The 23494-nt window shown below is 41.2% G+C and overlaps 1 protein-coding gene across 2 annotated transcripts in view; it reads left to right on the top strand.

The window, feature by feature from the left end:
* LOC140940087 (cytoskeleton-associated protein 5-like) overlaps window positions 1-23494 on the top strand; it is a 55333-nt gene that overhangs the window by 29550 nt on the left and 2289 nt on the right. Inside the window, exons 23-45 of one of the 2 annotated variants that reach the window (XM_073388975.1) lie at window positions 574-649; window positions 2620-2718; window positions 3770-3883; window positions 4015-4143; window positions 4791-4985; window positions 5947-6186; window positions 7363-7461; window positions 8038-8187; window positions 9485-9703; window positions 10649-10784; window positions 11622-11818; window positions 12301-12491; window positions 13006-13176; window positions 14063-14240; window positions 14877-15193; window positions 16002-16098; window positions 16812-17000; window positions 18224-18394; window positions 18916-18999; window positions 19917-20070; window positions 21694-21759; window positions 22299-22384; window positions 23166-23270. In XM_073388975.1, coding sequence (XP_073245076.1) covers window positions 574-649; window positions 2620-2718; window positions 3770-3883; window positions 4015-4143; window positions 4791-4985; window positions 5947-6186; window positions 7363-7461; window positions 8038-8187; window positions 9485-9703; window positions 10649-10784; window positions 11622-11818; window positions 12301-12491; window positions 13006-13176; window positions 14063-14240; window positions 14877-15193; window positions 16002-16098; window positions 16812-17000; window positions 18224-18394; window positions 18916-18999; window positions 19917-20070; window positions 21694-21759; window positions 22299-22384; window positions 23166-23270 — 3463 coding nt within the window. The remainder of the gene's footprint in view (window positions 1-573; window positions 650-2619; window positions 2719-3769; window positions 3884-4014; window positions 4144-4790; window positions 4986-5946; window positions 6187-7362; window positions 7462-8037; window positions 8188-9484; window positions 9704-10648; window positions 10785-11621; window positions 11819-12300; window positions 12492-13005; window positions 13177-14062; window positions 14241-14876; window positions 15194-16001; window positions 16099-16811; window positions 17001-18223; window positions 18395-18915; window positions 19000-19916; window positions 20071-21693; window positions 21760-22298; window positions 22385-23165; window positions 23271-23494) is intronic. The other variant, XM_073388974.1, reaches the window with a different exon arrangement.

Genomic DNA, 23494 nt, shown 5'->3' with positions numbered 1-23494 from the left:
CCAAGTTGCACCAAAGTACAGCAATATGCACCAAACATTACCAATCTACACTTAACTTTCACAATCTGCACTACAGCATGAATCAATGTTTAAACAACACTAAGATCTGTTTTTTGTATTTTGTTTGAATGCTAAAAGCTGGTCAAAATTGATAAGAGTGCTCACTGTTACATGGGCCTTGGCAGGAATTTTGCCTAGTATTTTGGAAATGTAAAGACGTGAGCTGTTTAGTAAAAACACAATCGACAATAGTGAGAGCGTAACAAAATGTCTTGAATCCCTAACCACTTTTCCCATTTCCCCATGTGCATGGTAACTTAGCAATCACACTGAAAAAAACTTAACATTATCTTTAAATAAGAGCCCCACCCCTAAGATAATAGTACTTTCCACTGTAAGGTCAAAAGTAGAAAAAAAGAATTGCAGTATTTTAACAAACAGTAGAGGAACTAAGCTTCTCTCGAATTTAATAAAGTGACATAAAGTGAAGTTTTATGGTTAAGTTGTGTATCAACTTTTTAACTGTGTATGATTTAGATATTTTAAATAATGCTGTTTATCTGCTTGTTTCAGTGATCAGATAAAGCCAACATTGATTACAGAACTTGGAGATAAAAACTGGAAAGTTAGAGGGGAAGCACTGCAGAAGGTAATCAAGAGTAAGATACATTTACAGTACTTTAGTTCATAACAGTCTGCCAAACTTTAAGTAATGGACAGATTTGAGCGATTCTTCTCTGGCCCGTTGTTGTCATTTTCTACATCCGCAAGTAGTTTAGCTTTCTGCTTTAGCCCTGTCCCCTAAAGTTCATAGAAGGGTTTAAACTCATCCGTGATGACGACAATGATAATGTCAATCAACAATAGGTTTTATGAGAAAAAAAAAAACAACTGTGCGCATGCATCACACTTTTTGTTACATTTCTCTGCCAAAACTGCTATTTTTTGTGGAGGACATAAATGAATGACCACAAATTATTTATCTTGAATTGGGCTCTCTAATAAATTAACAACAGGAAAATTTGCCTAGTAAGCAAGTAAGTAAGTAAGTAAGTAAGTAAGTAAGTAACTTTATTTAATCAGGGTAGCCCGTTCAGCAACGAGGCTGGTATCCATAATGGCCCTGAGAAATAAAAATGGATACTATTTAAAAATTCCTAAGACATATACAAGATTAAAATAAACAATAATACTGTAAAAAATCTAGCTAGGTCAATATAAAAAGTGTGTGCTAAGAGATAAGAAATTAAAATTATAACATAGAGTACTAACTCGGTCACCGTCTTTTTAATTTTAAAACTATTTACAGACGTGGCACTTTTAACACAATTTAAAAAGTTTTATTGCTCATGTTACGTTTAGGCTTTGGTGCGTGCAGGTCGTTACTTCTCCTAGTTGCACGATCGTGCAATTCCGCATTCCTTGTAAAATATTGTGTAAGATACTTTGGTACTAGATTATTTAAGCACTTAAAAACTAGAATGCATTTAACCAGTTTAGCACACAAAGTGTCATTTGAGGTGTTCGTCCGTTATATAATTCGAGCTGCGCGGTTTTGTAGGCGGTGTAACTCTTTGCAACACCCCTCTGAAATAATGGCTGCAAGAGTGAAGTGTATACCTGTTTAGAGGCTCGCAGCGTGAGGCATGATCGTATACGAGACAAAAGCCAAAAGCCCTAGCCTCCTACTGACTTTGCTGCTTATATACTCGACGTGATCTTTCCAAGAAAGGTTCTCATCTAAAACATCACATAGCTAGACTTTTTAAAATCTCTCGGTATAACTGTAGACAAAAATTTGGTGATTTGGCAAGATTGTGCCAACTTCCAAAGAGCATTGATTTTGTTTTAGTCTGATTATGGATAAGCCTGCTACTTTCCATCCACTGTACAACTCGATTTAAATCATCCTTTACTACGCTAGCTATCTCCGAGGTGCAAAGATTCTTACTTTTGTAATGACCACATAGTTTCTCAGCAACTGACGCGAAAAGTTCATTGAAGCTAGTTGCCGTTAAATTTTCAGAGGCTGGGGCATTCGCAGTTTTGTGTTGCTTCTTGTTTGGTAAAAGCTCGTTCAGAGTTTTCCACAATTTACACGAGTCCTGTTTTTCACATAGCTGATTTGAATAATAACTGGCTTTTTCCTTACGAAGTTTCATCGACACAGCGATACGCAACCTTTTGTAACTGCTCCTTTTGTAACTTTTGTGTTGATAATCGCGCTTTTTCATCAAGTCCTTTATAGTAGGTGTGATCCACAGTAAAGATCTTCCGCGCTCACGACGATTGACTACCGGAGCATTACAATCAGCTCCAGTCATAAATAAATCCTTAAGAGAATTCCACGCGTTGTCCCGGTCTGATTCAAGTTCAATGATATCCCATGGGATACGATGTAAGTCTACTGTGAATAATTCAGGATCATAATTTTTATAGTTTAAAACTTCTGAAAAGAGAACGTTTGAAAGAATCCCAAATGTCTGCAGCAGAAAAATGCAAAAAAAACATTGACTAGAAATATGGATCATTCTCTCTGATATTTGGCTTAGGAGTGATGTCTTAATCGGCAGACTTAAGTTAGTAAATCTTTTACAATCATTTCTTTTTGTGTACCAGGTTATAGACATTCTGTCAGCTGCAAAGTTTATCACACCAGAGTTAGGAGAGTTACCACCTGCACTGAAGGCTCGTTTGGGTGACTCCAACAAAAATCTGGTAAGCTTACAAAAAAAAAAAAACAGTGCTCTTTTGGTTAAATGATACCCGTATTGTGATATAGAAACATTGCGTCTGGAGCAGAGTCATTGTAGTGGTGATTTTGCTTAATTTTGCCCCATTTATTCAAAAGCTGGACAGCACTATCCAGTTTATAACGATTTGAGAAACCAATTACGCTATCCACTGGATAGTGATTTATCTGGTATATCTATATATTAAACAACTAGGGCCAGAAATTTAAAAGATTTGTAAAATTCTGGCTTAGATAAAGCGTTCACCCCACAATGTCCTTTTCAGTCGGGGCACATAATTGGGTGCCATCAATATAATTACAGCATTGCCCATAAAGATGGAAGCGACCGTAGAATTATGTTGTGAGGCCTTCTGGGGGTTGGAGGTGACAGGTGATATTCTCCTCAGAAAGCGCCGACAATCGGCAGAAAAGAAAGAAAGAATTCTGACAGCGACAGTTTTTTTCAGTAGTGAGCTCTTTTATAGTTTCCCTGTTTTGGCAGTGAAATAACAATCTCTTTTCCTCATTATTTCCAAACATTTTCTGTTATTTTCTTTGAATTGTTTGCTAATGTTGGTGTTATTAAAGAATGGTCCTAATGGGAGAAAGGGTACATACAAAATGGCTGTTGTCTGTTTCACGCAAATAACAATTCATTCTTTTCAGGCGCTATGTCTGCCGTACATTCTAATATTGAGTATCACAAAAAGGGATGCTGTACCGACAGTGACGTTTTATCCTAACCTACAAAGCAACAGGCAGTCTTAGAAATGACCGACAAAACGAAAGCGTATCCCCCACCCCCGCCCCCTTGGAGGCCTCTATTGTAGGTGCTGAATTATGCAGAGGTTCCAGATTTGGTCTCATAACATACACGCTTGTATTCTATCCAAGAGAGTATGTTCAAAACTTGGTAGATGTTGATGAGAGGAAATTAATTAAAATTCGAAACCTGGAGGGAAGAAAATAATGACCCATCTCCTCACAAAAGACACAAATTCCTTTCCACTGCACTTATTTTTCCTTTTTTGCCAGGTGACCATTAGTCTAAACATTTGTGCTACCATAGCGACTGCCATGGGACCCAATGTCAACAGACACTTAAAGATCCTTGGTCCTGGTATATTTAGCACTCTAGCAGATGCTAAGGTAAGGAGAATACAATTCACACAAGTGAGTGTTAAGTGACGGCACTGCTTATGGGTTGTTTAGTTTAGTGGTTATTCATATGCAGAGTCCGTTCAAGTAAATAAGGAACTTGTTTTTTTCTCATTTCACAGAATGCTGTAAGAGCTGCTGGAATTGCTGCTTTGAATGCTTGGCACAAGGAAATTGGATTAGTATCGTTCATTGAAGGAGAAGTCATCTTTGGTGCCCTCAGTACCGAGAATCCTAATTTAAGAACAGAGGTATGAATAAAATATGTGTTAGTGATAAAACTGTTTCTGGCCAGCTCTCTAAAAATTTTACTTGTCAAATTAAGAACCTGTGACCCAGAGTTTTAGTCCCTTTCGTTAAAAAGTTGGAACCATATTCTACTGTTTGTTTGACTGATATACACAGTCCCAATAGTAAGACTACCATGAGTTCTGTATTGATAAAGCAATCGTTGAAAAAAATGTTATGAAAAGCAATTTTTCCTCAGCCAATATTAGAAGGGTAGGCCAAAGGGGAATTCACGATAAATCTCCAAATCCAGAACGACCAATCCTCGACTGTATTTACCTTCCGTTTGTAGACTGCTTTAAGTATCATTTGTGTTAACATAACCAGACCCCAAAGAAAAAACTTTAAGGTAGTTTACAAGCTCCAGTTACATTTCCTTAAAAAGAGAACGGTGCTTAAAAAATTGGCTGAACTTTGGGTTAGACTTGATGGATCGTGATACGTTTCTGGGAATCTGCCCACCTACCCCTCCCCTAAGCCAACATTTTGCCTTAAGTGAGAAGTAAGTGTAAATGTTTGCTTAGGTGTGGGCAGTAGGAACCATACCTGGGGTGGTTTTTGCTGTTAACCAACACAGATACACAAACGTTTTGTGTCCTTTATATTAAAGGTGTTGGGCTGGCTGGAGGAGAAGTTACCAAATGAGAAGAACCTCCCAAAAGACCTTGTCACCTTAGTTGCACCTTTGTTTTCATGCCTGGAGGATCGCAGCGGTGATGTGCGTAAGAAGGCTCAGGCTGTTGTACCTCTGATGATGCAGCATGTTGGCTGGGATGCCATGAGCAAACAGGCTAATAAACTCAAGGTAACATATTTAAGGTTCTTCTTTGCGTAAAGCTTCGGTGAAAGTAATAGTGTCATCAGTTAGTTAGCCTCCTTTGCAGCCAGACTTGTCACTCGAGACCCAGATAGAGAACTCGACATCAGGGATTTAGACTGTCTGCGACGCAGGCTACAGTTAGTACGTTAATGCTAAATACATTGACACTAAAATAAAGTGCATTAATTTGTTTTCCACGCAAACAACACAGCCCGGACAGGCAAAACATTGTGGTGGCCTGTCTCTTTGGCAAGCTCTTTAGGCCATAACTCACTCCTTGCAAACGTGATGGAAACAACCCCTGACCTTCAATTGCCTCAAGTTTAATTTCGCCTTAAGTCTAATTAGCCACAACAACAGGCCGTTGTTGATGATATATTTTAACTCGGGCATTATGCAAGAACAGCCCCTCATCAATTCCTTACTATAGAAACGATAAGGAAACTGGGCCGAGTTAGCTTTCGCAAGGACTTTTGGGATCGCCACTGGGGCTGCGCCGGTCAGCTATTGGCCAATTTTTTTCCTTGTCCCCAGTAACAGTCTCAAATGTCTGTGCGAAAGTTAACTCGGCCCAGTTTCCTTTCCGTTTCTAAAGTAGCGATGCCACAGTGATATGGGCATCCCCGCGTTTTGGGCATCCCTGTTCCCTAAACCCTGGTGATATGGGCATCCCCTGTAACTCTAACCCTAACCCTAACCAAAATCGCTGAGGTAATACGAGAACGGGATGCCCATATCACTAGGGTTTTGGGAATGAGGATGCCCAAAGCGCAAGGATACGCATATCACTGTAACAGCGAATTGCAGTTAGAGCTTACAAAGATTAAAGATGTTCCAACTGGCAATAGCGTGTAACTTCCATGTGGGTCTTCTTGAATTAGGCTCAGCTGTCAGAGTTGGAATGTCATTATGCTAAAATAAATAAATGCTCCGGTCATAATTTCAGCCTGCGTCCAAGTCTAATATTATGCCGATGCTGGAGAAGGCAAGAGCATCTCTTCCTGAACCAACAAAAGGACCAAGCAAGTCAGCTAGTAAACCTGCAGCCGGAAAGGCTCAGGCAGATTCGTCATCCACATCATCAGCTGGAGGTGCTGCTGCATCATCCACCTCATCTGCGCCTTCTGATGGTAATACCACCAGTCGGAAACCTAAATCTGGAACCAAACCGCCTGCAGAAACCAAGGCAAGTGGAAATAAGCCCTACTCAGATCCCTCTGTCTCCCCCAAGAACTGATTTGGTCCATAGATAAGTTTGATTAACTATTCTGAACTTTAAAAATGTGTCTTCCAAAAAAGCGTCTTGAATTTAGACGTTCCAAAAACTGCTCTTTCCACTTAAGAAATGTCCCAAAGACTGGGGACGTGCACAGGATTTAAGAAAGGATGTTGACGCCATGTGACGTCAGTTCGTTTAATCAGCCCTTGCTTCCTGTTCTGGTCATTGCTTTGTGTTTTGCGGAATAAAGCGATGTAACTGACTGTAACGAAGGTATAGGGAAGTAAATGAAGACTCTAATAGCCCACGTTCGATATATTAAAATTCTAACATAACTCCGAGGCTTTAGGGTCAAAATTGCAAATTGTTCGCGGCTGCATTGTCTCGCAATTTCCAGAAGAGACTTAGTACAGAGAAAACCAAACCAAATATAGAAAAATGACCAGAAAGCCTTGAAGTCATGTTAGAATTTTAATATACCGAACGTGGGCTTTTGGGAAGTTTTCGACAATGGCAATCCTTCGTATTTACCGCCATCTTGTTAGTTATTCTACATTCTTGCAAATCATTCAACGTCACACTTTTCAATATGGCTGCGTGATAGGGCGGGCATTTTTGAAGGCAAATTCGCCTGTTTCGAAGACTAAAAAATAGGTCAGTTTGCAACATTATTGAATAAAAACGACAAAAATAACGTTCGTGTCATATACACTTTAAATGAAAGCTCAAAATCAGTGGAACCACACCTTACGACCTCTCCTTTCTGGCCCTAACAATAATCCAGCTGCTTCTTTTTTCTGCCATTGCGTTAGTAAGACCATCATCATCATCATCATCATCATTTGTTAGCCTTTCTGTTAGAACAAATTTTAAAGGATAGAGCACGCTTTTAGGCGAGGAGACCTCAAGAAACCACCAGGCATATAGGAGAGGCCACCTCGACATCACAATACGATAAGAAATAAGGACTGCGAAGAAGTGTGGCTAAACTAATTCAGTAACTAAGGCGGAGCACTTAAAGATGCGTCCGCACGGCTTCGCGGCCTTATCATGTTTGTCTTTTTTTTATGGCTACTTGTAAGGGCTTTAGAATACTGCCTACCACCAATCCTTACCTTACTTATTGCACCCTCTTATCAACAGTCATCCAAGAAGTCAGCTTCAGCAGATGTAGATGAAGGTCCTGCTCTGGTGAAATATAATGGTAAAGATGCCCGGTTCAAGGATGAAAAAGATCTCAAGGTAGGCTTGTTGGAGATAACTTTCTTGTAACGGCAGGACAAATTTCATTGTAAAAGTGTATATGGGTGTATATAAGGTGCACATAAGGTGTATATAGCTGTAGATAAGGTGTATGGCTGTGTAGGAAAGATAAAGCAGCTCACAATTTTTGTCCGCTCCAGAGTACTACACCATATTTTAAAATAACACGTTCACACTTCAATTACCCGTTTGGAACCACTTCCCTTGTGTCACTTGTGAAGTCATCATTTTAAACGGTCATTAACACCTTTGACAATTGAATTGTGTAGGGGAAAGACTCTCGGAGATCTTTCAAATATAATCCAAATGAGCGTGATACACCCGAACAGGCTAGAGAAAGGTACAAAAATTTTGTAACTAGGGCTGTGTGTCTCTGAACCTGTGCAATCCAGTGTGTCCAGCATATCATTTTTATGACAAAACGTAGATTTCGTAGTTGCCTGAGAGCAAAAGTAATATGACCATCACTTGGCGATACGCTTAGACAGTCACTGTGGTTATTCCAAGCTGGAAGATGATGATTGATGTTAAGGGATTCTTCATCTTTGGTTTCAGGCTCTTAAATGGAACTTCACCACGCCCAGAAATGAGTTTGTTGATCAGCTTAAGGAACAGATGAGGCCATGCTGTGGACAAACACTGCATGCAAACTTGTTTCACAAAGATTTCAAGTTCCATCTGAAAGCTCTCGAGACCTTGCAACAGGTGGTTTTTTAGTTTGAAATGAGATTTACCCATGAAGCAGGCTTAAAGGAGCTATATCATGCCCCTGTGCTATCTTCTTAAAAAGCTAAACCTTTTTTTCGCGTCAATTGAATTTCAAAAATAATGGTCTGGTTTTGTTATTTAAGACTATAGTTAGGCATTGAAATTGTTTCCTGTCGTCCGTTGCTACGAATGGCAAGGATGGACATGGATTAAAATTTGAAAAAGTTGGACCAACTTTTTCAGTTTTAAATGCCTTGTCTGCAAAAATCACCGAAAGAAATATTATGGTTAGTGCTCCGTGGTGAAATTGGTTTGATATCTCCTTCATAACTCTCCAGGAGCATTTTGTGTGTGGGTAAAGGTAGCAAGTGATGGCTTCAGCAAAGAATTGACCTAAAACAGTAATATCCTGGAGGCATAGCCACTCCAACTTTTATTCATGTTACCTGGCCGTACTCTATGGGCGCTTTCCAAAAGTCAGAACTGGCCGGCTGGACCATGGCCGGACCAGTCATTTCGACCATGAAATAGGCTTTTCCCAAGAGTTTTTGGTGAAAAACCACGTCCTTCCTGCATATTATGTAGGATTTGATTGATCTGGATGGATAATTTTGATTAAAAGTGCAATTCTCTTTACGACGAGAATGGTCTGGCCGGTCATTTCTGACAAATGGAAAGCGCCCCAAGACAAAGGAATCGGAACAAATTAAGCTGGTTTGAGCCACAACAACTACGGTTATGAGAAAGTTGGCAGTTTGGTTTGAGCTCTTGTTTAAAATGGGTGTTATCTTGCCGAAGTGACTACGTTGCTGCTCTTACCAAAGCTCCAGAAGGTTAATGTTTTGATAGAAACTTAACTTTTTTATTTTATTTTTTTCTTTCTTTGGTTCCCAAGGACAGTACCCCCTTTTCATGGTGCTTACACGTTGCATCACAGAAAGGTTCGACTTTTTTGGGGGGAGGGGGGGGGGGGGGGGGCGGAATAGTGGGATCCAAAAGAATACACGAGTAATTAAGCAATTTTCTGATGGTGTGATCAAAAAGTTTTGTGGAAAAATCCCTTTAAATTGGATGGCAGTGCCCTCAAAATATCATAGTCTCACTTTCTAATAGGCCGTGTTCGAGTTGCACCAAGCCTCTGTTTCAAAGCGAGGCTAAGTGCAAAGCCATTATTCCTAGGTAAGTAAAACTCATTTTCTTAAGTTGCCTCGTTTTGAAAGTGCGATTTTTTGGAATTCGGAAACGACCCGCTATGTTAAGACCCGCAATGATTTTTTCCTCCGTTTCGTTTTAGTGTGCCACTCCTCCCACAGAAGCACCATATCAGACTGAGCTGGTCCAGTCACTGGATTTGATCCTGAAGTGGGTAACTTTACGTTTCTTTGACACCAACACCACAGTGCTGATCAAATGCTTGGAGCTCTTGGACTCTATCTTTGTCATGCTTGCGCAGGCAGATTATCAGTTGCTGGAGTTCGAGGCTTCTAGTTTTATTCCTTATCTTGTTCAAAAGGTGAGGTGGAGATCGCTTTAAGACAACTCTGTTTTCTTTTCTTATTATAATTATTAATACAACAGTTACCTCAGAAGGATTCATACTAGTATGACCTCTGTCGTTTGCTGAGCACTAAGGCAAGGCTGTTTTCAAGAAAACTTGTGAATCGAGTAAGCCTAAGAGCTGTGACGTTATGAAATCTAGGATGCTCCGCCCTTTTGCCTTGGGCAAAAGTCGGTCGCCTGGCTGTCACTAGGATTTTAAGTTGCTGGGTTCCTGAAATAAGTAGGGAGGGAATCAAACAGCCTGGGGTTTCTTTTGTTCGTTTTTTTTTTCTCTACATTTTAACACGGAAGTAGCCAGGGGTCACGTTAAACGTTCACAGTAGCCGCGGGTAATCCCCGGTCCCCGACACCTTATGGCAGCGCTAAATCGCTGCTAAGACAAATTTTTAGAATCCGCCCAGTGCACGAAAGTTAAAGGGGTTTGGACACATATCACGATTAGCGGAGATTTACAGTAGAATCCTGCAACGCATAGTGCAGGGAGGGTGAAGGAGGGGAAAAGTAGACAGAAGAATAGAAGGAAAAACTGCATCTCAGAATGGATAGGCTTAAAGCTCAGTGACGCGCTAATATAAGAGAGAATGCAAACAGAGAGAGGTGTAGGGATACGGTTGCCAGGTCTTCTGTGGCGCCCCAGTGGTCATCCTGACAACGGGATAGGTACAGGTACTGGTGGGGTCAAAGCGCACAGACACTGTGATAATTGCCTTTGGTATCAATTGACGTCTATGTTTACGGATCGTCCAGCCCTGGATCAAGTGAAAAATGGACATATACTGAAATTACTATCTTTGAGGTGGAGTTTGTCCCCTGCAGACAATCGTGAGATCAGACAAGCAAAAACACTACTCATGGAGCAAGACGCACGTCTTAGTTTAATACGTATTTTTATTTGCAGGTTGGTGATCCAAAGGATGTATTGAGAAAAATGATTCGCAATCTGTTGAAACTTCTAAGAAAGATCTATCCAGCAAGCAAGCTGTTTAACTATATCATGGAAGGCATTACATCAAAGAACAAGAATACGAGGATGGGTGGGTGTAGATATGTGTTTGTTTAAGCTCTCTTTATGCCAGAGTCATCCTAAGAAATGTCTTGTTCTTTTTCGCTCTTTCCTACACCTCCTTACTGTTGCATTCAACATATATTTATTAGGTTTAAATGCGTTAAATTTTTGTTCCCCTAAAAAATGGCTCCGACGCACCACAATGTTGCAGTGCTGCAAATAACTTTCGGTCATTGTACAATGTCCGCGCCTACCGTGCAAACATTAATTTTGAAGTCGCTTATATTGTCCTTTATTACGTCCACCAATGGTGGCTTTGCGGCACAAATGTCCTTTCAAGAAAGAAAAATTATTTTCAGCTCTGAAGTTAAGTGGATGACTTTGTTTGATCCGTTAAACGGACCCTAAGGGCCTGTTTACAAGGAGAGAGGGTTACCCTAGCAAGCGGGTTAAAGTTAGCTCTGGTTTACAAGCAAATTTCACTGGTAGGGTTACACTGTCACCCGGCTCAACGTAATCAGCTTTATATTGTTCAGATGTTTATAATTTAGCTCAGAAATTGGATAACTCCGTTTAAATTGTCAAGATTACTGGTGACGTATGATGAAGGAAAGTTGTCCCGGGAAGGCCACTTATCCCTAGCAGAGCGTTTACAAGGCAGGTAGGGTAACCCTCTCCTCTTGCTAGGGTAACCCTAGCACCATAGTTACCCTCCCTCTTGTAAACAAGGCCTACGACCTAGCTCCCTGTGTTAATTTCAAGGGAGTGTCATTTCCAAATGGCAAGACCCATGTCCCTTTTCAGTCTCCGGATTACAGTAATAACTGAGTAAGATCCTCCAACTTAATTTCTCTGATTGTCGCAGAATGCCTTGAAGAGCTGGGGTCTTTGATCCAGGTGTATGGCATGAATGTGTGTCAGCCCACTCCCCCCAAGGCAATTGCTGCCATTGCTGCTCAGATCGGTGACCGAGATAATGGCGTCAGAAATGCTGCTTTGAATGCTGTTGTGGAAGCTTATTTTCTTGTCGGAGAGAAGGCGTGTTACAAGTACTGTTCACAGGTGAGCATTTTACATTCACAATATCATAACTTTGTTCACCTTTCTGCTTTAATGAATTTCTTCGTTTACTGCTTGGTCAGAAGTCGGCGTTGCGTTTTTATCAATTTCGTTCACAGTTTCTCTTCATCATGCGCGCTGATAGTTACATTATCACAGCCCCGCAAAAAATGTAGCCCGCGCTTCACGCAAGATGGTGGCCAAAGTTTCTAGCTTACCACAACACCAAACAATTTGAAACTAAACCAACCACGAGAGAACTTTCCATACTCATTTGACCTCCTCTGTAAAATGGACATTTTAGAATCAATCCTTATCTACTAATGTGCATGCATCAAAATCTTCCCACTTGAAAATTTAAATTGACTCTTTCTCACACCTTACTGGTATAGTATATCTGAACTTAACTGAGAAGGATGTGTAGATGTGAATTCAGTAGTTCCTTTATGAGCCGCATAAATTTGTCAACTTGTTTTCTTGAACAGCTCTCGGATAAAGACCTTGCTTACCTCGAAGAGCGCATTAAACGGTCTTCCAAGAATAGACCCAGTACCGCTCCGTCTGAAAATACAGCTGCTAAGAGCAGTGCTGCTCCTCGTGGAGCAGGTGACTCAGCTGATGGCACCAAGAAAAACTTAAAGGAAGAGAAAAAACCTGCCAAATCTCAGATGACCAGGTTATTATTATTATTATTTTGTAATTGATATTAACGCTTTCGCGCCATGTTTATTCTATTAAGGTTCGTTCGATTGACCGCATTACGCAATAAGAATTGTTAATTGTGGATAGCGTGACAGCCCCTTTATTTTGATTTTATTCCGGAACCTCTCTCCAAATGTCTGATTTTTTTAGGTGCGCATGCTCACCTTTTTTGCGGAACTGCAGCGAAAAGGACTGGGCACCTTACGAAGCCCAAGTATACGCCATGGTAGCATGAACGACTGCTGACATGCCGGAAGATATGAGTGGCAACCAGAAGGTTGATTTTTTTTATGAAACGCTTTTCCATTCACAACAAGCTTTAAAGTTTGTGTTTTAACCCCTATAGTAATATGATTGGCAGAGAGATAAACTAACTCAAAGAGAGGGGGGAAAGCACTTCACCTGCGGTTGTGATTCGCCAACTTTGTCGTTGCGTAAGGTGGCCATTGGGTCATTAACCACTCATCCAGCCTTTGTTTTGCCTACAGACCCGCTACAGCCCCAGCGCCAAGACAGGAGAATATCCGCCGTGAGTTTAGTTTAGATATCGATGGAATAGAAGGAGACTATCATTATAGTGAAGTATCAGTTCTTCAACTGGAGACCAATGAAGCTTTAGATGACTTGATTAGTGCACCCATTCAGAAACCCTTCACCAAGTGAGTCTGTTTTGGTAATCTTATTGCCCCGACGCAACTGATTTAAAACCCCGTGCAAACGGACGCAACATTGTTGGATGTTGCATGTTTCGTCTGTTTGCAGACCCTGTTGCATGTTGTAGGGAGTTGTTGTATCCGTTTGCACGCCACTGCAACACGGACACAACAACACATTTTTGGCGCAACAATGTTAGGACTTGTTGCGTCCGTTTGCACGTAGCTTGGTTGCTGTAGGTTTTTAGGCGTTGCGTTTGCATACACTGTCTGATTCTTTCAGTCTCATTTGTTTGTAGCGTCAGAGTTGCAAATTTTAGACAATGGCAGGTTCATATGTATTGAGCTAATTGGTTAAACAGTAAACAGTTTGTCAAGCTCAGTTGCAAACTGTGCTTGTAGGCTGAATTTGACGAGTTGTTATCAAGGTCACCATAGTCCGTTCCAAGATCTCGTCAATTGACCCTTTTAGCTTGAATGTTTTCCCGATGAAGGTCTAGCGGGTATTTGCGCCTTTGTCTTTTCATAAATTATGTGTACATACGCATGGGAATAGGACGAAATTTGAATGAAACAGTCCTCTAGAGTTTTATCACAAATGAAGCATGCTTAAGAGGTCTATCCGTCGTTGAGTTGAACTTCTGGACATAAGAGATCTAGCCAGTGTAAACTCGCCCACTCCCCGATTTTCTTTGAGGGGAGGGGAAGGCTGTTCACAGACTAAAGAAGATCCGATTAGTGATAGAGAAGTTATCATGATAGGTTTAGAATTTGACTTCACCTTGGTGGTATCTTCACTCAGGTTATCTAAACATCAGTCACTGTTACCGACAGTCCTTTTTTTTAAGAAAACTGAAATAACGATGAGGTTTTCCTCCTTTTGTTTCATCAGGAATCCAGCTTCTCCTCATATGGGAGTGTTTAGCAGGACCAACCCAACAGCTGCCTTCAATTACGTTATTTCTCAGATAGCCAGCAGTGACGTCACAGCTAGTACCCAGGCTTTGGTGCAATTTGAGAGAGTTATCAGAAATAAAAACCATAAGGAAGTCAGCAAACATATAGACCAGGTAAGATGTATTTGATTGGCTGATGGTTGTATGTGAGATGTCAAATGACGATTGGGCTCCCTGTGTGTGTGCGGAAATTGGCCATTCATTGTTACTTTCGTAATAAATGGGTCAACTTTTTTCTTTGCGAACACTGATGCCAGGGAGCTTTTCCGTTGCTGTATTCTCCCTTTTCCCACAATAAAAGCCTGATCCTCAGGCAAATGTGGGCAGAGCACTGCTGGTAATGTTTACCGCAATAAAGAATGGCCATGTTCAACTTTCGTCTAACCCAGTCGGAACCACAAGTATAAAAATAAGTTTGAGATTTGTTGCAAATTGTAATTTGTTTATAGACGAATCACCAAGGAGTTTCTTAAGAACTCGTTTAAACATGTCCGTTCCTTCCAGATCAAATTTGAATTTGAAAGTGTTGATTATTGAGGAGATGGGAAAAACGGAATACCCGAAGAAAAACCTCTCAGAGCAAGGGGGAGAACCAATAACAAACTCAACCCACATATGGCATCGACGATGGGATTTGAACCTGGGCCACATTGGTGAGAAGCCAGTTCCGTCACCACTGCCCCACCCTTGCTCCCTATAACGAAACTTCTTTCTGGAAACCAAGCTTATTAGCGATTCTTATTTCTTCAGTTTTTGAATGCAGCCTCTTTGCAACTGAACATGATCCTGACCACTCACGTCCCTAACGTGGAGTCGAACCAGCAGCCTGAAGCCAGTGTATTGAGGCTCATCAATTGTCTAATGGACACCATGTTGAGTGTATTCTCCAGTGCGCCTCTTGCACGCTCCGTGTCACGTAGCTCACTGAAGCAGCTAATGCAGGTCTTAATAACAGTGCTGTCTGATGACCGCCTGGCAGAGTTACAGGATGGTCCTCAGATAATCAGAGCTATTAATATTCTGATGGTGAAGGTGATTGAGATGTCCGATCAGACTTACGTCTTAGGGTAAGTCAGGTAGCCTGAGAAGACAGGCCACGACATTTCGCGATACCACCAGCGGTTTCCCTGCGAATTGACGTCTGAAGAACGGCTGCAGAAATTACGTACTAATGACGTATGTCTACCCAAATCTGGGATGTGCTTCTGATTGGTCGTGCTGCGTGGAAAATTTGCTTTAGCCAATGAGAAGCACTAACCCCATCTGTGTTATGATACGTCTTCAGTATGGAATTTCTGCGCTCGCTCCTCAGACGTCGTTTCGTGGGGAAAGCAGTGGTGGCGTCATGAAATCTTGGCTGTTATCTCGGGCTACAATTCAAGAGGCTTCTTGCTTCTTTGAGTGTTACATAAAAATGTCATATTTGGACATATTATTGTGTGCAGGACAGGCCTTTTAATTCACTAATAAGTTTGTGAAATCAAATGGTGACGAGTGAAATAAGGAAAATAGTTTCACATCTTTAAACTTAGATTCCGTTTTGTAATTTCTCATGTGAATTTTTTAATTAACCCTGAAGTTTCATGGCAAAAGTAGGGAGGAATTTATTACCCAACATTAAATCTCTTTTAAAAGGGGTGTTACAAGGCGACAGACTTTGATTGATTTATTGAAATGCTACCTTTTTTATCCAGTAAGAAGTAATGCCACTGATAGTTGGCTCCCGTGCATTTTCTACACTTCGGAGTGGGCTAGTCCTACAGGTGACCTCCCCATCAATGGCGTGATAACAAGCCTTTTGTAAATAATTAGGGGTTGCATATCCCGGCTTTGGAGCAAGAAAGTTCAATAGTAACATCTTAACTTTTATTTCAGTTCATTGATCAAACTTCTACAGGACTGTCTTAAGCTTCTTCAAGAGAGTGCTGGCACCTCACTTAGCTCGCCCAAGTTTCTGGACCTTGTTATGAAGGTGATTATTTCCGTGAGGGGTTGACCCGTTGCTTCTTCGGATCGTTTTCTTTCGTTCTAACGTATCCATTTCTGTTTGTAACGGATATATAATTAATTCGAATCGGCCTTAAAAGTATCTGAAATTCTCCCTCAACTCCTAACAGCTCCGGCATCAAGCACTTTTATAATCCTTGTCTAACCCAGGCCAGCCAAACCTGCAATCTCTAACCCTTTGACCTCTCTTTCAGCAATGCTTCGATTTTCGAGACCAGTAATGAAAGTAGCTATGTTTTTTATCCTGCGGGTTTCGAACATAAGAATCTTGAACTTTTGATCTTAATAACAGGAAAATTGACGTAAGACTTGTCGATTGTCCTGAAAGTTTGGCCTAGCCGCAGTAAAATACTCCATTCTCTGCAATAATTTCTGAATACTTGAAATGTATATAGACTGTCACGTCATCATCTTCAAACAGTTTCGTTTCATTTGTCCACATCAGTTCTGGAAAGGTTTACTCAACCATCTTTTTTTTAACACGTGAATGGTTTGGGAGTCTCCAGATCTGTTAAGTTTAAGTAGCCTAGTGTTTAAAGATGAAGACAAGCTCTAGATATACAGATAATGGTTTTAGGCTAGGTGCATTTCTAATCAATGTTTAGGTGTGAAAAGAATTGCAAAAATATCTAGAACTTTCTTATTCGTTGAGTCCTTTTTGTCTTCTTTTTATTTCAGTGCCTTTGGAAAGTTGTTCGCAATTTACCAAAGACTATTTCGGAAGTGAAAGTGGATCAGATTCTCCTGGACATACACACGTTCCTACTTACCCACCCTCACCAGATGTGGAAAAATCGTGCAGACGATACACCGCTTAGGACAATCAAAACAGTTCTTTACACGCTTGGAAAGCTTAAAAAACAAGAGGTCAGCAATGTTAATCTTTCTTCGTTGAATTTTCTTGTATGTGCGTAGCCTCGTAAATTGTCATATGTAGCGATCCACGTCACATGCTCCCTTACCCTTTAGTCCATCGCGGTAAAATTGACAGTCGTGTTGTTAAGGTAAGAAGGGCACCGTCAATTAATAATCAGTGAAACTCTAAAGCTACTGAGCTACCGTAAATCCTCTATTAACCCGGGGAGGGGGAGGGGCGGGGTTGTATTTGTTTCAAACACATTTGAAGCGGGGCGGGTGGGCTTATTTAATTTAGAAAAGACGATGGTTTGAGTTCTCCTTAAGGAACTAGAGTATAAAGTGGAAAAGTTCAATTACAAAAATGTTGGAGGTCATACAGCCGAGGATCAGAATCAAATCCGAACTTCCAGTTGGTAACCATTCCATCCCTTATAAGTCCACACGAAGTTTTGCAGTCATGATTGATTAATACATCTATCATTTATTAGTGAAGAATAATTAGGGAAGGAGACGGGGGTGTGATAGAGACAAGGGGTTATTAACCCCTTCTTCTTTCTTCTCCTTAAAAGGGGAGCTTATTAGAGGGAGGGGGCTTATTTGAGAGGAGGGGGGGGGGGCTTAATAGAGGATTTACGGTAAATGTTTGTTCTAAGGATAGGAGTATGGCCTCCTCTCCCGGCCAAAGGTCTATTGTGTGCCTCTAGAGTTAGATACTGTCTTGAAGTTAATGATGCCTATTACGACTATATGACTTTCTCATTACTGCCTCTAGGGACTCTCAAACCACTTGGGGGGAAAAAAGCAAGCTGATATTTGTATGACATAGGTGGCGGCCGTGAATTTCCAAAAATGACTCTTGAGTAATGACATGAATAGGAAGTGTTAACCATGGGGAAAGTTGAAATTTTTTGACTGGAAAGTAACATTATTAGCCTTCGTAGCAAGCGTTTCCGTACAGTTTCGGAGCAAAGAAAGATCGAGGAAAGACGAGAAACAGAATTTTCGGTTTTGGCCGCGCGAAAAATGGAACGAGAGCTTTCCTTCCTTTTTTCCTACGCCCTCCCCGCTCTTTTACTTGCCCCATTTTTCGCGCGGTCTTTGACTCTCGTTCCTAGTTCTTTGCTCCGAAACCGAAAGAAAACGCTTGCTACGCAGGCTACAACGTGATTGGCTCCAGGACTAGTCTGGTGTTTATCCAGTGTGCATTTCATTGTTTCTTTCTGTGATTGTAGATTTTAGGTTGTTTGGGTTTGATTGATGATCCAGAAAACAGTGAAGTAGCCGCTTATCTAAAGAAAATTCTAAAGACTGGAAACCGTAATGAGAATCACGTGAACGGAAGTGACGCAACCACGCCTCACAAGTCAACAGGCTCGGTACCAGATCTCTTAATGGGAGTTGACGTGAGTAGAATTCAAGCAGACTATGGGACCTACTCTCTTGTATCCACTTCTTTATGATAGTTAAAACTCGTTAGTAATTAAGCATTCGTTTTACGCAAAGAAGAGATAAGCTAGAGAGCAATTGAGAGGGTTTCGTTGTCGGATGATTCAGTAAAAAATGCAGTTTGGTACTAATACGATACAGAAGACAATTTTTTCCACAGATTTGCAGATTCTACATATCAAGAGGTTTATTATGAAGGGTATTGATAACACGCCAGGAAGTAGATGATTTTACTTAGTATTCCCTGAAAATTGGATGACGGTGAAGCTGCAGAAGTCAGTTCGATATTGTCAGTTGTTCAAAATTTCAATATCATAGTTTGACCCAGAACGTTTTTGAAATGACCCAATTTAAAAGGCCATGTGGGACATGTATGACCCATTTTGACTAATTTCTACATTGAACACTGCCTACGGATACACATTAAAAGAGCTTCCACAGCAATCAAGTTGTTTGACTCTTTTTTTTTTAATTTCAGAGTAAGTCACAGAACAAAGAGAAGCTTAATGAAAAGTTGGCTGAAATTTTCGCCAAAATTGGTTCCAAAGAGAACACAAGAGAGGTATGATGGATACATTTTACTTTGTACAATTTCGCATTTGCGGCCTTTTCTTTCAGTATGGCGCAGGTTGGAACTAGTATGTGTAGTGGCATTTTATTATGTGGTTAGAGCCATGGCAAGGGTTCATTTATTTCTTCGGCATGTCAAGAGTTGTCACAGGGTTCGTACAGGTCATGAAAAACCAGGAAAGTCTTGAAATTTTAGAATTCCATTTTCCAGGCCTGGAAAGTCATGGAGTTTAGTTGTCGGTCATGAAAAATTAAAGCTGCGTATGTTAGATTTGTCACTGAAGTTATGAAAAAGACAAGTAATTAGGCAGTGCGAACGCCACGTATTTTGGTTTAGGCCAGATTCTCTATTTGTTTACCCTGAATGCCAGAGACTTTTCCAGCGCGGTTTTCGGTTTCTGTCAAGTCTTTATTCGGCCTATGGCCGAAGGTGTGTCGGCCTTCGGCCAACACCGAAAATTCCCGCTGCACGCGAGAAAACCTGTGGTACCCAGGGTACTATTTGTTGAACTGGGTCATGTAAAACAATACCATAAACAAGGATAGTTTTGAAACTGAGAAGGTCATGGAATTTGAAGAGCTCAAAAGAGTAGGAACCCTGTGTCAAACCGAACAGAGAGCCCACCCCTTACCACTTTGGCTATCCGGTATAGTGTAGATGTGGCCTAAGTCAAGAAAAGAACGCTAAGAAATCTAACTGGAAGGAGGTAAGCCAGTTGGTTATTAACAAACATGGCCGATGGATTACAACTCGGGGCTGCCGAGAAACAACGGCAAGTAGTAGTAATGGCGCGTCTGAAACCCGGGACCACCGAATTATGAGTTCGACGCTCTTATCACACAGCAACCCGGCCACATATTCCTTCCTTGAATTAAAACTGAGTATTGTAATTGGTCTTTTTATTTTAGGGCCTGGCTGAGCTTTATGACTTCAAACAGAAATATCCTGATGCAGATGTTGATCCTTTTCTCAAGAGAACATCGGAGTTTTTCCAGAGTTATATCGAGAGAGGTCTTAAAAATATCGAAATGGAGAGGAAAGGCCTGGGCAAGAAAGTAACAGGTACTCTTTTGCTTTGTACCTTTTTACGGCGTCGAGCCTCAGGATTTTTTGGTACACCACCATGGCTGCCATTAAATTGTCTTGGTATACCGCTGACTTCCCGGACGTCAAGAATAGCAATCGGAAGTTCGATGTCTCGCTTGGTGGAACATTTCTGTCTCACACAAAAAATCTCAATGCCTCGCTGTACGAATTTTTCGAGTCAAAGGACTGAAGGAGAGAAAATATCAGCTTCCGGTTGCTGTTTTTGACGTACTGGACGTCAAGGTTCTCGTTGCTTAAGGTCCCTAATATGGCCGCTATGACGCCATTTCTGAGTTCCAAAAACCCTCACCTTCTGAGTGTGGCAAAATGCAAACTCTTTAATATGAAAATGGTTAAATTACCCGGTATGTCTATGTCATGCGCACTTACCCTCGGTTAGAAGAGAGTTCTTGGGCAAGCTATTGTTGTGCGACTTGCTGTGTCCTTATACCGTAAATTGCCTCTTATAGGCCCATCTACCCTAAACAAATAATTATATCGCATTATAAGCCCCCTTGCCTCCCTCCTAGCCCCCCTCTGATTGCGATTTATTATGAAAGCTTAATTAAAAACCAGTAAATGCAAAACATATTTTGATCAGCACTGCTTTAGCTTGTTTGTAGCGCTTTTTTCTATTCCGATCACGAGCCCCCGAGCATTTAAGCCCCTTTGTTTATAAGGCCTCCTAAAACACCTTACGAATATGTATAAACCTAGGGATTATAAGCTGCAGTTTACGGTATACCAAGCGGAAAATTTATGACTAAGGTCTCTATCAAAGACTTTTCTCGGCTAGTGCCCAGTGGGGGAGACTGCTTTCCCATAAAGGTAGACCCTTTCTCAGAGAGTTTGAGGTTGACCTAGTGAGCGTTTGCTCTCAAAACCCGTCTCGCTCTCAAAGGAGTTAGAAAGAGTTATTGAGGAACTGAGTCTGAGGAAGGGTAACACCTTCTTCAAGGTCAAGTACAGTAGCCCTTTAAACCCTAATATCAAAATTCAAATTCTCATTTGTTATCCCTATGCGTTTTCAATAGAAGTGGTGGGGAGAATTTGTTGAAGTATCAATTAGATTCCTCATGTAAGATAACGTCTACAATTCTCATGACCACTCCGTTTTATAGAGCGGTGATATTACAAGGAGAAATTTGACGCTGATCATTCCTAGGGCTTGAAGGGTTAATGGAAGGTGGGTGCGCTGAGAAAGGTCTTTGAACAGGGGCCTTTGCATAATGAGGTAGATGCTCTTAAGTTTAAAGTTATCTCTGTGAAGGTCTTACTATGTCCCTTTCCTGGTATGTTCCTTCGGTTTTAAGAATGATATTATAACTGATAAGGATTAAGAAAGATAAAAATCAACCATAAAGTGTTCAACAATTGCCACCAGGTTTAAATCTCAAACGATAATCAGCCTTCAAGCTATTAACCTCGTTAGTTTTTCTTTTACAGACGGTAAACTGAATAATTGTTTTTCAATGATGATTTATTTCAAAGCAGCTAGCCAACACAGACACCAACTGGTGAACAACAAATATTTCTGTCCTATATTTAAGTGCTCAGTGTGAATTTTTCTAATGTAGTGTCACCGATTTTCTTTTTCAGCAAATGCTCCTTTATCCGGGAAATCGACCTCTGCAGTTAGTTCTTCCACTGAAGATGAAAACACAGGTAGAAAGAAAAGCGTTTTGGGTCTTTATTTAAACGCTTACGGCGTATTGTTCATACAGCGTTATTCAATAGTGTCCTCAGCTTATCATAGCCTGTTTACAGCGTGTCCCGTCCCTCCTGCAATGGGATGATTACTTGACTTTTGCGGGAAGGGGCGGGGGGGTAGTAATTTCACATAAATACAGACTTGAAACTATTCAAATTATTTAATGGGCCACTGTATTGCGTAGCTGTCAGATCAATATACCCCCATTATGGGGGGGGGGGGGGGGGGGGGAGCTTGTCTTCATGTAGGTCTCTAGGCCAGTACTCAAAATGGCGCGTACTCAAATCCTGGTACACAGGTGGGGGTCCAGAACAAGGATTTTGGCGCTGTTTCGCAGACGAACTTTACCAGAGTTTAGCATCGTATGTGACGTAAGGTCGGTCTGAAGATGAGGACGTTTGTGGAGCCTTATCCTGTAATTTTGGGACAAAAAACCGGAAGAGAAATTCCCAGGATCAGGCCATACTGAAGTATTTCTCGTTCAACTTCTCAGATGATGCGAACTCTTACAGAGACAGATTAAAAGTGTTAAGAATGAAGGCTGGACTGGATAATAGCGCCAACACGACAGAAGCAAAGGTTTGTCAACTACTACCCGCTTATCTCAGTAATAGAAGTTAGAGGTGAGCTTCCATCAGCTAAGCGGCCTTCCTCAAATTGAACTGTCTGGATTTTGTTAGTCTGCGTAGCAAGCGTTTCCGTGCGGTTTCGGAGCAAACAGCGAGGAACGAGGGTCAAAGAGCGCGCGAAAAATGGGATGAGTACAAGAGTGGGCAGTATCCTCTTTTATAGTTTGGTTCTCGTTCCATTTTTCGCGCGGCTGAACCTATGTTCCTCGTCGTTCCTCGGTCTTTCTTTACTCCGGGATCAGAAACCACACGGAAACGCTTGCTACGCATGCTGGGCTTTTGTCAGCCGGCGTCGCAGACGTAATTTAACCTCGGTTAGTGGCGTCTGCCAACGGACTCAATGAATTACCGGAAGTGCATTTCGAATTTTTTTCTATCCTGATTGGCAAATCAACAATGACATTTTCAACAGGCCAGTACTCAAAATGGCGCGTACTCAAATCCTGGTACACAGGTGGGGGCCCAGAACAAGGATTTTGGCGCTGTTTCGCCGACGGACTTTACCAGAGTTTAGCATCGTACGTGACGTAGGCAAGCTTTTGTTTACAGGTTGTTTTCATAGGGGAAGGAAATATGTATCTGTGGGTGCACGAATGAGTCACGAAACTGGGTTTTGAATATAAACTTCTTCGGTTTTTCGAAAGCGTTTGAAACTACGTGGAAATACGTCCGTGTCCGCAGGCTACATTAAATCAAACTAAACTAAACTTAAGCCAAAAATTTGTACCCAGAAAACTGAAGTTAGTGACAGAAGACTCCTGGAATTTGGAGCTGAAGCGTTACCAGAGGAAAGAACTCTTTCGGCTGAAGACAAAGGACCTTCTTATACGAATATTGTAAGTAATGTTATTAATGTAGTATGTGAAGTGTTTTTTTCCTTTCTTAACGTATCCTTTAGCTTTGCTAGGGTTTTTGGTAAGGAGGGAAGGTAGATAAATACACTAAAAAGAACTGCTTATAATTCTTTAGTCTCCCTCGCGGCCGTTTTTGTCTCGTCACGCAACTCTCCTCGAGCGTTGCGTGACGAGACAAAAACGGCTGTGGGGAAGACAACTAATCA

The sequence above is a fragment of the Porites lutea genome, chromosome 6 (assembly GCF_958299795.1).
Source record: "Porites lutea chromosome 6, jaPorLute2.1, whole genome shotgun sequence".
In the NCBI taxonomy this organism is placed as follows: Eukaryota; Metazoa; Cnidaria; class Anthozoa; order Scleractinia; family Poritidae; genus Porites; species Porites lutea.
The sequence above is the reverse complement of the archived record's forward strand: the minus strand, read 5'-3'. Positions and strand labels throughout refer to the sequence as shown.